Here is a 16375-nt window from a genome sequence, read left to right as displayed (position 1 = left end):
CTCAGGATTATTACTTGTTACCTTTGCGTTAATGAACAACCCATGTCGTCACACCGAGTAGGCCTAATCTGCCATCAAATAGGCAATGGGTTTAGTCGATTGATGTGAAAGATCGACTATATAAACGTTTATACGAGTTAATCCCTCCCTGTGTGGGTTAGTTGTTCAGAAATCGATTTTTATTATTTTATATGGAAAGTGATGTGTCTATATTACCAAGTAAGCATAGTCACCCTCTGGGAAAAGACTGATGAGAAAGATTTGCCAAAACATATTGGGTAGTACATTGGTTACACCTTTTTATACATAGCATACAAATTTTAAGAGACCATAAGGAATCTGACAAATTAACATAAATAAAATTTTCACGTAGTCTATAGACACCATCAGGTGATCCTTGGTGTTCCTCCACCAGGTCTGTAATGTAAACATTTTCAGCTCCTGCTTGTTTTAGGTGCTTTTTTATATATATACCCTTAAAGTGTTTTTTCAGATTGTGGTCAACCCTCTGAAGCTTCTATATTTTTCTCTTTGCGGTAGAATTTGATGGCTATGTTTACATCCTGGCTGGTGTTCTTGATTTGGTTTGGACAGACTTGCTTTACTGTCACATCTAGAATCAATGCTGGAGCTTTTGTTAGTTTTCCTGTGTATGAGTTAATGATACAGCAATACACATTGCTGGACAAGAAAAAAAAAATCAGCAAAGGAGTTTCAAATGATGAATGATGCCCCCACCCTCCCAAAGAGAGCATTGCAAAGGTTGAGCACAACAGAGAACATATTCCACAATGTGCTTTTAGTAATTTACAATTAAAAGAGATGGGTTTTGACTCCACTACATTTGTCTAACAATAAGCTTTTTAAATATGAGTGAACTGAGAGGAAACCCTCTGATGATTACAATTAGAGTCCAATTAATGAGTAGATGTTGAGTAATTAAGTCAGGTTTTTTGGACAGAACATTAAAAAATATATCTTTGAATATTTAAAAAAAATATTTTAAACAGTGCTGTCGCAAAAATATGCACCTACATACTTGAGAAAAGATTAACTGAAGTGCATACTTGAATGCTTGGCATCCACTTTTAACTGAGTAATATTACACTATATATTACACATATATGCACAAGTTATATGCAAAGGGAAGGATTTATGTACTTCTCCCAAGCCAAGTGCTATGTATAAAAAGAGCCACGGTTTCTATATGGTTCACCCAGTATAGCTATAAATGCCCTCATATTAACGCAGACATTCTGTACTTTAACCTTGAAATCTCACTTCAAATCCACTGTGCTGGAGTACTGAGCCAAAAAACATAAGATAACGTAAACCATGTCACTGTCCAAATATATCAAGACTGCACTGTATGGTCTTCCATCAACATAACAGAAAAAATGCAAAAATATGCCACTCAAAAATTGGCAGCACTTTGTTCAATGTAATAGCACTGATTTTGTTCTGCTCCAGTCTGTGTAAACATACATCCAGTGAGGAATCAGTTTATTATACATTAGAATCACAAACATGAGACGTACAGGATATTCTGGTCGACGGGATCTATCAGTAAGAGTACTTCCTGAGTAAAAATTCTAACATTCTAACATGCAAAAATGTTCTAGTCTCTTTTTTCTTCGAATCAAGCTATCACCATATATGTGCACTGCACACAAGCTTCCTTCGGTTTGTCAGATTAATGTTTAAAAGAGTTAGGGGAAGTGGGAAGCACAATGACAATGAGCTTTTTAGTTTCCCAGAGCACACGGTCTTGTTTAAAGTGTAATAAAGCTTCATGGCTTGCTACTCCAGTGTCAAGAGAATCATTGTGTGCAGTAGCTCTCATTGGAAGGACTATCAGATCTGATTTGGGACTGGGTGACAACGTGTATCTGGTTAACTCATTTTATTTGTGGACATGTTTTAGCACTAACACTGACAGAAGTAAATTATAGCAGTTGTATAATACTATCCAGCGGGCAGTGGTTGCTTTTCTTGAATTGAAATGATCACATAAACTGGTGACATTTATAGTACTCAGGATGATGTGAACATGTTTTATTGTTTTTCACTTTCAGTGCAAACAGATTGCACTTTGAACCCTTTTAACTGTTATTTAATGGCGTGGACACATTAGATTGCTCACACTCTAGCAAGGAAATAAAGGAGTTTGAAGCCCTAACATGAGGTTTGCCCTCAGGCTTTGGGCATTAAACATAATGCAACTAATCTGTTGCTACTAAACCCCAACGAGTTATTAAGGAAAAACTTGGAATGACAGTAATATAATGCTTAATCTACAGCTTCCTAGATCAGGATGCAAATCTTTTTCTATCTACTCATTTTAAATTGTACATCACACACACTTGTAACTCTGTATGTGATCTTTTAAAGGTTGTTGTTTTTTTTTGTTTTTTTACATTTTTTAAATTTCTTCCATGTTGCACAAATCCTTCCTTTCATTTTCTAATAAGCACGTTTTTCTTTTGTACTGATGTGTATTTTATGAGTGAAGTAATTTTAAAGTGGACTCCTCAGCTGTTAAATCATATAAAGTTTTTTTTTTAATTTGCCTTGAAATGAGCAGTTATAGGAATTTCTGAACCAAAGCTCTTCAAATCTGAGTTCTCAAAATGCATACTATCAGTATAATAATGTAAATTATTAGTTCCCTGGGAGCACCTCTATACTTACTAAATATGTAAAATATAGTAAATATGTAAGTCACTTTGGACACTTACATCTGCCAAATACTGTACATGTAAATGCAGTCACAGACACAAGGACAATGTCTGACAGACTAATGTCAAAAATAAGCATCTCTTTGTGAGAAGTCTGAGGTTTGTGATCGTTTCCAGGGTTCTTAATAAAGAATGGGTTCCCACTGTCAAGATTTTAGGTTATGCAAAACTACTTTTAACTATTACTATTCATCTATGGACCCCTGTTTAAATTTTGGTTATCCAGTAGTGTGTGAAATGTAAGCGTTACTCTAAGTGCATGTAATTACCAAAATCTCTGTTATGTTGAAACAAATAAAATAAATACAGAAATAAATGACATCCATAAAGACGGAGACAATAATAACCTAAGGGACACTTTTAGTCATTGTGTGTTGTGGCCCTTTCAAACTTCATTTGACCTTGCTAAACTGACTCCAGTAAATGCCAAGCAATCCTCCCATTAAAAGTTGCTTTTACCACACATTTGTCGAGCTAAAAAACACAAGTTACACAACACCAGTTCCCATCCCATCCATAACCTACTTAGATATAACACATTTCAAACTCATTAAGTCACTGTCCTCATTAGCTCTCTTTTAGATGTTTATTTAAACCCTTTTAGTTATCTTTTGTTCCACATGCCTCCACCCTCTCCTATGTCAGAACCCTTCCAGCCCAAATGTCCGTTCTTCATACTGTCAGCACTACCAATCTGAGCTAGGAGCTGATTATTTGTCCAGACCAGGTCTCATGCTTGGTCCCCGGTGTAAGGCTGGTGATGACCACCTCTACAGCCTGGAGCTTCAGGTTCTTGGGAGGAACAGGACACACTTTGTAGGTCACCTCATCTCCTTCTACTGGTACATATTCACCCTCAATGCTGATGAGTGAGATAATGCACAACATTAAAATTATTGCACAACATTAAAAATTCAGTAACTAAGTAAGTAACTTATGCACTGCGATACATGTACTGTTCTGTTGTTCACTACATTACCTCTAGCTCTGCTAAGCAATCACACTTACTCTGAGATGTGAACAAAAATGTCTTCTCCCCCGTTAGAAGGGCGGATAAAACCATGTCCCTGGGACCTGGAAAAATTCTTGCAGACTCCCTTGAAAACCTGTCCAGACCTGGCCCTCACAGTACTTAACAAGGGTGGAGACAATACACCAGAAAAGAGAATATATAAATGCATAATGAAAAAAAGGCAAAGCAAAGTTCTCCCTCACAGAATACACAAGCAACACACACTCCAGTATTTTGGATGCTATGATGAGATGTATTCATACATACAATAAGCCATTTTCCAAAGTATGCTGCAACTTGCTCTGGACTTACGCGGAATAGGTGCGATTGCGGCGAGTGGGAAGTGGACTTGGTGGCTCCCCGGACTGTGGTGGTTTTCTCTCCCAAACACGACTGCCCTCTCTCAGGAAGGGGAAAGACAGGGAGAGAGGAGTGTGGGGACAGTGCAGTGGAGGTTCGGATGAGGATGAGGTATCTGAATCAGCCATCACTTAGAGCAATTAACCCCCTCTGAACCCACAGGCTTCTGGGGCTGGAGACAAACCAGAAAAGCCACAAAAGAGTTCCAACAGTAGTTTGATGGTCAGCTTCAACAGAATATTCGATGCTAAGCTGTGGTTTTGAAGATGGTTTTATTTGTTAACAAGCTGGAAAAATATATTTTAAAAACCCAATACTTAACACTAGGAACATGAAGATCATTCTTTAATTAAAATAATTAGCTAGCTTTTGTCACATTAAATCGATTAAACGTCTTGTGGACTACAGCAGGTACAATAAGGGTAGGAGAAACAAGCAGTCTTCTTGTGACTTGAGATGCTCATCATCATCCGTTTGGTACAGTGTGATTTATTTGCCCAAGTAACGTTATTGTCGTAATGGCTAGCGAGCATGTTAATATTGCATAATTTTGACAGAAACCATGCCTCGTTTAAACGAGCCACACAAACGACCACTTCATAGCCACCATAAACTGCGGCAAACAGCGAGGAACAGTTCCTCGCTCCACTCACCCTGTAAATTTGACCGCCTTATAAAACAACCAGATTTTATTAATGATAACCGTATTTGGAGACGGCTATCTTAAGCTACGCGACAGCTCCGCTACACATCGAATAAAAACGTTCAAAGGCTGCTCTTACCGTATCTGTTTTGCGTCTGTGGGTGTAATGGGCCTATTTTTAGTTAACGCTAGCAGCGTTACATTGCAATAAGGCAATCAATCATGCAGTTCCTGTGTCCGAAGCAGTCCTTGTTCTCCACGGCCTGTCGAGTCTGTTGTTTGTTAACCAAACACCACGTAACCTAACAGAGCCTACCGAGCGAGGTGCTGGAAAAGGAGGTGGAGGACCATAGGGTTGATGGATGTTTTGATGTTTTATCTAGAACAAATACCCTTAAAATCATTCAGCCTTCACAACTGTAATGAAAGCCATGTACATTCTTATGACAAGGATCCGTATTATCTAGATGAATCACTGATGAACAGGAGTCTGACACTATACATTATGCTTATATTGCTTCGTCTATGCATAAGAAAAAAATAGTAACGCGTTTATGAGCCAAAAAAATGTTATACCCTAATGCCAATAAATAAGTTTTACTAATTTTCAAACAATGCTAGTTGAAAAACAAGACAATGTCTTTTCACTTTCACATTAAAATGACCCAGAATATGAGTATGAGAGTAATCCTAACAGACTCCAATGAACCATGAGACATTAAGTCTACTACTGAAGAGTACAAATTCATCAGTTTATTTCAGCATTCTAATCATCAGATTCAAGTGAGATATACAATATTCCAATATTCACTAGTGTGGCAATGTAAGGTATACCCCAAGTTTTCTTATAGGGTGTTTAAAAAAACCCTAAACAAACAGCTCCATTATGTGTGCAAAAATACACAGAAAAGAAAATGCTCTCAAAACACAAAAGGCTCATCTTCAATTTGATCTTTAATCAACAACTATGGACAAAAATTAATGGAGATTTGAATTTCTCTGATAATATTAATAAATAAGCACTCTTTAAAATTTTAAGATGCGTCACCTGAAGCACAAGTGCTGATTCTATATACAAGCAAGTTGGTATTGGTACAAGACAACACACAGCCAGGGCTCTCCCTTACAGTAAAATTACTCAGAGAATAGTTAATACCGCAGTAATATGGCATATCAGTCTTACAACTTGCTCACACCTTATACTACAGCAAACTACACAAAGTTTCTCGAGCAGTATTCATTGCAGCATATGTATGTTTTATTTGACTAGCAAATAAAAAGCAACGATTGTTAAGCTGATTGTGATAAGGTTGTGATTGGGTGAGGAACCCAATCAAAATACCTCTTCAAATCAAACCATCCAAAAATGTAAAGTGGTAGAGTCACTGAAACTTCATGCAACTTAAAATATCTGTGTGGAGTACAAGGCCTTTGACTGACATGCTCCTCACATGTCCTCGTGCTTCTGTATCAATTTGCATATTTGGATGACTTTCCTGCAGAACTGTTTGTTTAACTGGGTACTTATAAATCAATCCGGTGTAGTGCTTTGCATAGGAGTGTGCTTACTCCTGGCCCCCCAAAAATATGATCTGTCTGTTTCAAATCCAGCTCCTTTTACTCGTAGTATGCTTTCTTTTACTTCTGCAGCTCCTTCATCCTGTTTAGGGCAGAGCCTGCCTGAAACCATTCAATCTGAGTCTCGTTGAAAGTGTGATTCAGCTCGATGGTTTCCTTGCTGCCATCACTGTGTTTGAGGATGGCCTGCAGGGGCTAGAGGTTCGCACACAAACACACAGACGCACACAGTAATTTCTTTGATGCCTGTTGTTTACCAGGGACAATATGACAAGATGCCAATAAAGTGGTCACTAGCTGGAATCGAGGGTTTAAGTTGTACTTGCATGCACTGTCCACTTTACAAAAAGGCAGACCTATTTTATAGATGCTTTTTTTTTTTAATAAGTGTCCAATCACAGGCTGGGCCCACATGTTTCCATGCACAATTTGCCCACCACCCTATAAGGCTTCTGAATACAGGACTAATGCAGCCTGGATATTATTTGGTGCTGTATCATTCTAAATACTGACACAGTAGCACTATTGTGACTTTGTTTTGATCAGCCCTGTATCAGCTCCAATCATCATCATCAAAACAAATTATGCATGACAACAGATGGGCTTAAGGTTCTAACTGTACACCTCCCAAGACATGTAGAGTGGCTTGTGAGTTTACACTAGAATTATGAGATTGTTTACAGAACAGGCATGAAACCAAAGTAAACTGTAATGAAAGATACAATACTCCTCACCTTTCCAGGGACAAAGGTCTTTAGACCTGTGATGGATATTTTGTCATCTGGGCGGATTTTTTCATAATCGGCAGGGTCAGCAAAGGTAAGAGGAAGCAGACCTTGCTTTTTCAAGTTTGTTTCTGTTAAGAGATGAAGGATGAAAGAAACAATAGCTTGAACTTAGATTAAAAAAAACAACATCTTAAATTAAGCTTATGAATGACAAATTTAAAAATTCAACAATATAGCACCAATATAAATTGACATAGGGTTGGACATATGATTAATAGTGAAACCTGTTTAGACTCAAAATTTGATAGGGGAAGAGACGGAAAAAACAATTCCACTTGCTCACCATGGATTCTGGCAAAGCTCTTGACAATAATAGCCAAAGCTCTTGACAATAATAGCCCTGCCTCCTAGATGTCTGGGCTCAAGGGCAGCGTGTTCTCTACTAGACCCCTCACCGTAGTTCTCATCTCCCACCACAACCCACGAAACACCATTCCTCTACAGCAGGACAATTGAGAAGCAGAAGTCTTTTACATCAAGCGCTACTAAAGTTTTGAAGGCTGTTAAACAACTATAGTAAAAGCACTTGTCCTTTTACGTGGCAATACTGCACTGATGTGTGGTAAATCTGACATTTAAAGTGTACCTTAAATTAGATTATTCTGATATAAATGGAACAAGCTATCCATGCAGCCCATAGGAAATGATAAAAAGAAACCATGTGGAAATAACAACATGACTGATGAAGCTCTTGCCTTGTACTCCCGGGCAACATCAGGAACACCACCAAACTCTCCAGTCAGCTGGTTACGGATCTTATTAACAGCGTCATTTTCAACGTTAACAGCTCCAATGAGAAGATTGTTGGATATGTTGTCCAGATGACCACGGAATTTCAGCCAGGGCCCAGCAGCACTGATGTGGTCTGTAGTGCACTTGCCTTTCACCTGAGAAAGACAAAGGTCAGAGGCAGATGTGGAGAAGAGTAGGAGCCTAAGGCCACACCCAACCAGATGTACTCCTTGTCCAATACACCTTTATGAGAACTTGCAAGTCCTCCAGGTCTCTGCCATTCCACTTGTCGAAGGGCTCCAGTAGCTGCAGGCGGTTGCTCTGTGGGTTGACGTCCACTCTGAGGCCTGTGCCATCTGATGGAGGATGCTGGTATGTGTCCTGTCCAGGGTCGAAGCCACGGGCAGGCAGTTCGTCGCCTGTGGGGGGTTGCAGCTTGAACTTTTCTCCATTGGGAGCTGTCAGGTAGTCAGTCTCAGGATTGAATTTCAGTGTGCCAGCAATGGCAAGAGCTGTGACTATCTAAAACCGCAATCAAAAAAAGAAGGGAAAGAGAACATAAAAGAAAAGAAAAACCAAAAAAGTTCAGACTAAAATGTAGGTTTTCTACAAATTAGACCATTGGCCTAGTACCTCTGGAGATGTGACAAAGGCATGGGTGGCAGGGTTAGCATCATTTCTAGCTGTGAAGTTTCTGTTAAATGATGTGACAATTGTGTTTTTCTCTCCTTTCTTAACATCACGCCTGGGGAACATTTAAAAATAAGAGGATTAATTCCAAATGTATAAAACACTACATGAATCATAAACAATTTCAGAAGAATTTTTTTAAATAAAAAAGGGTCACTTTCATAGGCTGATTTCTAATAAAGTTCTAATTTCTAATTACCTGTCCCACTGTCCAATGCATGGTCCACAAGCATTGGCCAGGACAACTCCTCCAACATCATTGAAGATCTTAGACTGCAACCAGGAAAAGTCATTCCAAACTACTGTCAACTCCATCACCAAACTCACTGAGCTACCAATTAAGCACTGAGCACTGACTGTCAGCATATGGAACTGATAATGTTCTCATATCCAGTGTCCATACCTGGTCTATGTACAGTCCTCCATCATAGGTCAGTATCATTTTAAATAAGCTTCTAAAACAATAAATGGGACTTACATAACCATCTCTTTCAATGGTGGCACGGATCTGCTCTGACCCGGGGGTGATTGTGAATTTGGCCTTGCATTTGAGTCCTTTGTCAAGAGCCTGTTTAGCTAGAGAGGCGGCTCTTCCCATATCCTCATAACTTGAGTTAGTGCAGCTTCCAATCAGACCTGGGATGTTTGGAAAAATAAAACATGCCATTGGTGTAACATTTATTCATAGTAACAGTTTACTTAGAAAAAAATTAGTATCATTTTATATCAAGCTGTATACATTTGAATCAGTTAATGGACCTCTGGTGGCACCCACCAACTTTAACATCTAGGGGCCACCCATTTTTCTCTGCCACAGATCCAATGCTTGAGACTGGGTGAGCCAGGTCAGGAGTGAAGGGACCATTGATGTGTGGCTTCAACTGCAAGAAGTAAATCAGTAAATCAGCAAAGGGTAAAATGTAGATGTGACTAAACATTTTACCATGACCAAAAGCATTTCAGTTGACATTTATGCCATAAGTCTGTAAAATATCAGGAACCTTCAACTCAACTAATTTCACTATTTCCAGATTAATTATATCAGAATTTACCGATTATCTCACTAGTGGTGGCCACATTTCCCAATTAATTCTAATGAATGTTTTACCATTAACAGCAAAATGTGAACATTGAGGTTTTTTTTTGTTTGTTTGTTTTTTAAACAAACAGACCTATGCACTGCTCCTAAACAGTGATGCATTAATAAAAAAAAATAATAATAATAATAAATAAATAAATAAATAAATATATATATATATATATATATATATATATATATATATATATATATATATATATATATATATATATATATATATATATATATATATATATATTATATATATATATATATATTATACATATATACATATATATATATTTTTTTTAAATCAAATAACATGGCATGAAGACAGCAGTCCACAGAGGAATGAGCTCATAGAGAAACTTGGCCCAGCACTTATGGCACAAATACATGCTGCCTTCTTAACACCCAAAGTGAGTGTTTACTAGTGCTGTTGCACATGAAATAAGCCCAAGTGGTGGGAAGACATTTCTGATGCATTGGCATATCACAAAAGCCATTATGTCACATATTTAAAAAAATAAATAAGGTTGTTGGTTTCTTAGATTGTTTTTGGACTCACACAGCTGCATTGTACCAACAATTTTAAGACAGTTAAGGATATTTAAAATCAAACCTTTTTTTTGTATTACACTATTTGACTGCTATATTGTGATTATTATTTTTGCAGTTTCCCCCCCCAAAGACAATTCTAATAAAAAATAAATACATAAAAACAACATTCTCTACAACGGTTTAAATGTAATCAGTCATTTAAATTGGTAACAGGGAATCAGTGTTCATTTGGGGGGGGGGGGGGGGGGGGGGGGGTTGAGCCCTAGTCCACACCTCATTCAGGTTGATCTCAATCAGCTGGTCATATTCACAGCCAGTGTCTGGGACCAGGAGCTCTTTGTACTCCTCAGCCAAAGCAGCAATATCTGAGAAACAAGAAAAATAATCCTGAAAATATCAAGAAGATGAGAAGGATGAATTATTCCACCTCTACCATGTACACAACCACTAACCTGCACGGCCGGTTTTCTCCAGGTATGTCCTCATGCGATGATTGTAAGGGAAAACAGATGTGGTAGCTCCAATTTCAGCACCCATGTTACAGATCGTAGCCATTCCTAAATAATAAAGGAAATGGTACATGTAAAAAGAAAGCAGATGAAACAAAACCTATGATGTGACTAATTTGCCTGTTTTACAATTCCTGCTCTGTCATTATTGTGGGTGCCCTCACCAGTACAGGAGATGGAGTCCACTCCAGGCCCATGGTACTCCACAATAGCACCAGTGCCACCTTTTACAGTCAGGATGCCTGCCACTTTCAGGATTATGTCCTTTGGTGAGGTCCAACCTGACAGCGTGCCTGTCAACTTCACACCAATGACCTGGACAAATAATTAATATGGACTTATGTCAAAAGATGTCATTGCAAATAAGCAAGTAATGCAAAGCATTAAATAGGATATTAATGTGAATAAATAACGGTAAACTCAATGATGGCAGCAACTTTGAATATGAAAGGTCAACTCACTTTGGGACACTTAAGCTCCCATGGAATTCCTGCCATGACATCAACAGCATCAGCTCCACCCACTCCAATGCAGATACCACCCAGTCCACCACCATTAGGTGTGTGAGAGTCTGTACCTATCAGCATTACCCCAGGGTAGGCATAGTTTTCCAGAATAATCTGAGAAGGATGTAAAAATTCAGATTCACTAAGGTGAAAATGTTTGGATACTTTAAGCCATTTTAAGGGCTTCTCTAGTGATCAGCACTACTACAAACCACATTACAGTACCTGATGGATGATTCCAGAACCTGGCTTCCAGAAACCCACACCATATTTAGCCCCAGAACTGGCAAGAAAGTTGTAAACCTCCTGATTCACTTCCTGTTTTATATAGCAAGCGATGGGTGGGGAGAGATACAAACCATGAATCACTGTCCACTCAGAAAGTAACCACACACTAAGTACAGACTGAGGGAATTCGCTATATTAATCACAAAACTCAATCTATAGCACCTTTTATGAGTCATCTAAATCTTAGCAAACATTTCAATACATGGTTTCTTGCTCAGACTTGATTGCTCTTGCACAGCAGGAATGCTCAGATTCACTAAAGGTGCAACAAGTGCATTTAGCCTCACACTTACCTTTGCTTTCTGCAGGTCCTGGGCTCCCCCTACCTGAGCCTCAATAAGGTGGTCACAGTGGATGGTAGACGGCACAGCTACTTTAGGCAGCCCACTGCTAATGAACTGCAGCATGGCCATCTGCGCAGTCGCATCTTGCATTGCCACCCTGTCCGGGCGCAAGCGCAAGTACGTACGCCCTCGAACAATTTCCTGATCGGCGGGGCTATCCAGATGGCCATACACGATCTTCTCTGATAGGGTGAGTGGCCTGTTAAGCCTAGTTGATGCAGACAGATCACATTGTTGTACTACTTATGACTTTTCCAATACTACGTTAATGGAGGGCAGGGGGCAGTAAAAGCACCCAAGAGTGGACAAATCAATAATGAGAGCAGTGATAAAACAGTAATGTTGATAAGCGAAGTGAAACAAACAAGAGTAGAAGCTGGTGGAGCAGCCTGACCTTTTGCGTACAGTGTTGACATTTGATTGGAGCTTCTCATAGGCGATGTAGGAGCTGGGCTCAAAGTGGCTCATGGACACCTTAGCTCTTGCACAAAAGGCCGCAGACACATGCAGCCGTCGGATGCCATGCCCCAGTGCAAGCTGGTAAAATAGAGGACATTTTTCCAAAGGGTCCAGATGGACAACACAAACTTGCAGAAAACATACTACAACTTATAAACTAATCAAAGTGCACAATTTAACAAACTTTGCCAACACAAACTGTGGCAAATTAATATTTCCCGTTTATATTTTAACTTCACTAGCCACTATTTTCCAAATAAATTAGAAAAATAACAACGGAAGAAATTTACGGGTAAGACTATCTAAGTCTTTTCGAACAGAACAATACTAACAGTACAAGACGTGGTCCAAAGAAAACAAACAGCAAAAGACAAAAATAAAGACATGATTTCCAAAAATAGCCAAAAATAAAGCCATGTAGGCTCATTACCATGTTAAATATCATAATTTCGCTTTTTTAAGAAACCCCACCTTTCGCCTACACTGTGCTAACCTTAGTCGCTGTCTCGGTGGATAAACGGCAGAAGAGCCCCTGCCCTGCGTGGTTGCTATGCTTCATAGCTTATTTTAACCTTGTATTAACCTTGCAAATAAAATACAAACCCTCTCTTTCCGATACAAAAAAGGTATAATTTCTTAACATCCAGGTGCATTTTGCACGGGTGGTTTTCTGATTTTGCATCAAATACACGGGAATCACAGCTCTCCATCGCGCATTCAACTTAGCAACGGAGCTAGCTAGCGGCCAACATCCTTGGAAGCGATGACCTGCGGAGTGTTGACGAGGGCTCATTCGTTATGGTAGTCTGCCAAAACCTTCCTTGAATAGTAGACAGAAGCGCTTAGCTTTAACAGTCGACATTAATCGACTTCTAAATTACGAAACGTGTTTAGCTAAGTTTCAAATGCATTTTTCTTTAAATACCTGAAGCCGGGCGACAGTCAAGCAGTAGGTTGCCATTTTGTTCACTGACAAAGATGTGACGCTTATAAGTGACGTCGCAATATAACGCCTGTAACGTTACTTTCTGTTGCTGAGCTCAGGACTTATGCTGGCCAAAAAAAAGGGCAAAAATAAATTAATAAAATTAAAATACAAAGAACTCAACATTAATAATAGGATTATTTATTAAATGCTAAAATCCACATTTGTGAATTCTTGCACCAAAATAATAACACCTCAAAACCACATTTGACATGGGCGCTGAGACGCCGAAATTAATGGCTGGTGAGCTGTCTACAAAGAGATGAAATAAAAAGAGATATGTTGAATTGTTTTCCCAGTTAAGATAAATACCTGCCCCATCGTTCACCGCAAACGTCCTCTGAACGTTTTTTGTACGGTCGCCAAAACGATGTGGAGGGCGTTATGACAACGTGCAGGGAACTTTGCACGGACGGTTGTGAAAAGTTCTTTAAACGGCATGTGTTTTATGTAGTAATGATACTATTCTTTTTAAAATTTGGCTAACCTATTAGTGTTAGTAATTGTTGTTCAATATATATACACTATGTGAACAAAACGTATTGGGAGACATCTCTTGAATCATTGAATTCAGGTGTTTCATTCAGTCCTATTCCCACAGGGGTATAAAATTAAACATGTAACCATACAGTCTGCTTTTACAAACATTTGTGAAAGACATTCCATCAGAATGGTAAAATTGAAAAGTGGAAGTGTACCTTGAGTGCTTCGAACCTCAAGTACGGCTTGGCTTGAAATACTGTGCTTCGGGCCTTATGGAAGGCAAGCATCGAGACTATTGTCTGTCCTGGCTCCAAGATGGTGGAATGAACTCCCACTTGCTGTTATAGAGAAATTGTGCCAATGGCTGGAAAAGGCTAGACTGAAAGACAACATGGAGACACTAATCGTGGCAGCACAGGAACAAGTCCTGAACACAACATTAATAGAGGTTCGGATCTACACACCAGTTAGGACCCCAGATGCAGGTTGTGTAATGAAGCCACTGAGACAATCCAGCACATAACAGCAGGGTGCAAGATGCTAGCAGGCGGAGCAAACATGGAACACCATAACCAAGTGGCTGGCATAGTATACAGAAACATCTGTGCTGATTACAGGCTGGAAGTTCCAAGGTTAAGTGGGATACACCTCCATCATTTATGGAGAATGACCATACTAAGATCCTGTGGGACTTCCAGATACAAAGAAAATGATAATGGCTAACCAACCGGACATAGTAGTGCTGGACAAGCAGCAGAAGAGGGCTGTAATAATGGATGTAGCAATCCCAAACAATAGGAACATCAGTAATGAGGAACACGAAAAGCTCAAGAAATACCAAGGGCTGAGATAAGAGCTGGAAAAGATGTAGAGGTGAAGGCAACAGTGGTTCCCGTGGTACTCTATTAGGGGCCTCTGGCAGAGGACCCAAGCTTGAAGGGAAAAGATCTCCTGAAGGCGGGTGAGTGGGGAAATGTTTTAAAACATTTTTTATTACGTGCCATCTCCACGTAGATTTTTCGACTGAATATCCTACGTTATGTTTGGATCTTCAGACATCTTCATGGCTTATTCATGATCGTATCCAACTCCTCTTGTTTCAACTAAAATGAGCGTAAGTGTCTTCTTAAATTAATGAATTCCTCTCATAATATATTAAAGTATTAGCCTATATATTAAACATATTATGTGAGGTATTTAAATAAACGAATAATGCTACAAGTGTTTTAATCAGATAAAATATTTAGCTAGATAATCCAAACATTTTAACCCTTTTTTTTTTGGTGTGTGTGTAGGGTGCTATAATCACGCTTTCAAGCCTACAGTTCTCCCGTGTGCAGATTCATCACAAGTCAAAGCCTAAAACAGTAAATTTATTTATTTATTTTGAATTATTATGACCTCTGGTAGTTAAACACTTAGGATAGGAATCTATTTTATAGTTAACTATTGGCTGGCAGAGCCAACTAATTTAGCTAAGATACCCCCCAAAATTAGCATAGCTTGCAGTCACTTGGGTAATGTGATCTTCACTAAGGATATAACTAATATTATAGGTGTTACCTGACGTTCATACGCACAAGATATAATATCTGTACATTTACGGTATAATCTGGTTTAGACACCATTAAATATCTAACTAAACATATTTTTGACTGCTTCTGACTCATTTAGTGACATACTGTTGCATATCCTCTTTTCTGCTCTTTGCTCTGATGCCACTGAAGACATGAAAATCTATGATTTTCAGAACTTTGTTTAATGGAGAGTATTTTTTCTTCACACAAACTAACGTGTGATCATGTAAAAATGAAACCAGAAAAGAAAAGAGAGGCAAGAGGGAAAGGCCGAGAGCATGAACAAACGCCAGGAAGTGGTCTGGGGGTCCTGGCCACCATGCTAAAATTACTGTGCAGCCCACTGGCCCCCTCAACTGACAATATTTCCCACAGGTTGAGAATTTACTTGTGGTGGTGGTTGGCACCGCATGTCAGCAATGTGCATGAAAAGACTTATGCTGCTTAGAGGAGGGATTGCGCAACCCAGGTTATTTTCTTTCACTACAATTTGCAGATGTCCCCTAAACACCTCACATGCTATAGGTGGTTGTGTACAGAGAAGCCTCTACATCCCACTCAGCTAATGCAGCGCAAGCAACTCAGACTGGTGTTTGAGTCTGAAAAGAATGAAGTAAGATTTTCAGTCGAAACCAAGTAATCTACCTGGGTGAGCTGCCCAAGTAAAGACGATTTATGGAACATTTTCATGGTGAGATGAATTCATCTAACATATGTAAGACAAAACAACCATGCTGGAAGAAGGAAATGCAACAACCGAGGATTCATTTGACAGAATTGAAATGTTTATTGGTTATTTAAGATGAACCAGCTAAGATCCCTTCACTGGTTTATTATAAATTATGTAACTGCCATGTATAGATGAAACTAGAAAGCAAAGTTTGAAAACAACAATTGAGTTGGCTTTCCAAAGTCTATTGTAACAGCATGAAAACTATGGTTATGTTATAGTAGCATCCAGTCAGGCCCAGTAGTTCAACAAGCACAGCAAATTTAGTTGTTCTATCTATCTACAGCTGAAGGAGTTCTAAATTATTCCAATGG

The 16375-nt window shown here is 39.0% G+C and overlaps 2 protein-coding genes across 2 annotated transcripts; both read right to left on the bottom strand.

The window, feature by feature from the left end:
* Positions 1-1245: 1245 nt before the first annotated feature.
* csdc2a (cold shock domain containing C2, RNA binding a) lies at positions 1246-5220 on the bottom strand. Its single transcript, XM_027006078.3, has 4 exons — positions 4893-5220; positions 4063-4282; positions 3747-3869; positions 1246-3600 (listed from the first exon to the last, which is right to left on the bottom strand). Exons 2-4 carry the CDS (start codon positions 4236-4238, stop codon positions 3438-3440), a joined length of 462 nt encoding a protein of 153 aa, XP_026861879.2. The 5' UTR covers positions 4239-4282; positions 4893-5220; the 3' UTR covers positions 1246-3437.
* A 264-nt stretch (positions 5221-5484) lies between these two features.
* On the bottom strand, positions 5485-13286 carry aco2 (aconitase 2, mitochondrial). The gene is given in 18 exon segments (XM_027006074.3): positions 5485-6526; positions 7066-7187; positions 7403-7457; positions 7459-7557; positions 7815-8006; positions 8095-8373; positions 8485-8596; positions 8741-8814; positions 9020-9177; positions 9317-9422; positions 10454-10545; positions 10633-10737; positions 10854-11004; positions 11151-11309; positions 11421-11513; positions 11777-12035; positions 12222-12364; positions 13212-13286. Coding segments are annotated over 18 exon segments (2370 nt in total). The 5' UTR covers positions 13248-13286; the 3' UTR covers positions 5485-6391.
* Between the last annotated feature and the right edge of the window lie 3089 nt (positions 13287-16375).

The sequence above is a fragment of the Electrophorus electricus genome, chromosome 15, assembly GCF_041902795.1.
Source record: "Electrophorus electricus isolate QZ-2024a chromosome 15, ASM4190279v1, whole genome shotgun sequence".
Taxonomy (NCBI): Eukaryota; Metazoa; Chordata; class Actinopteri; order Gymnotiformes; family Gymnotidae; genus Electrophorus; species Electrophorus electricus.
Note: the sequence above shows the minus strand (reverse complement) of the source record. Positions and strands in the feature narration are given on the sequence as shown.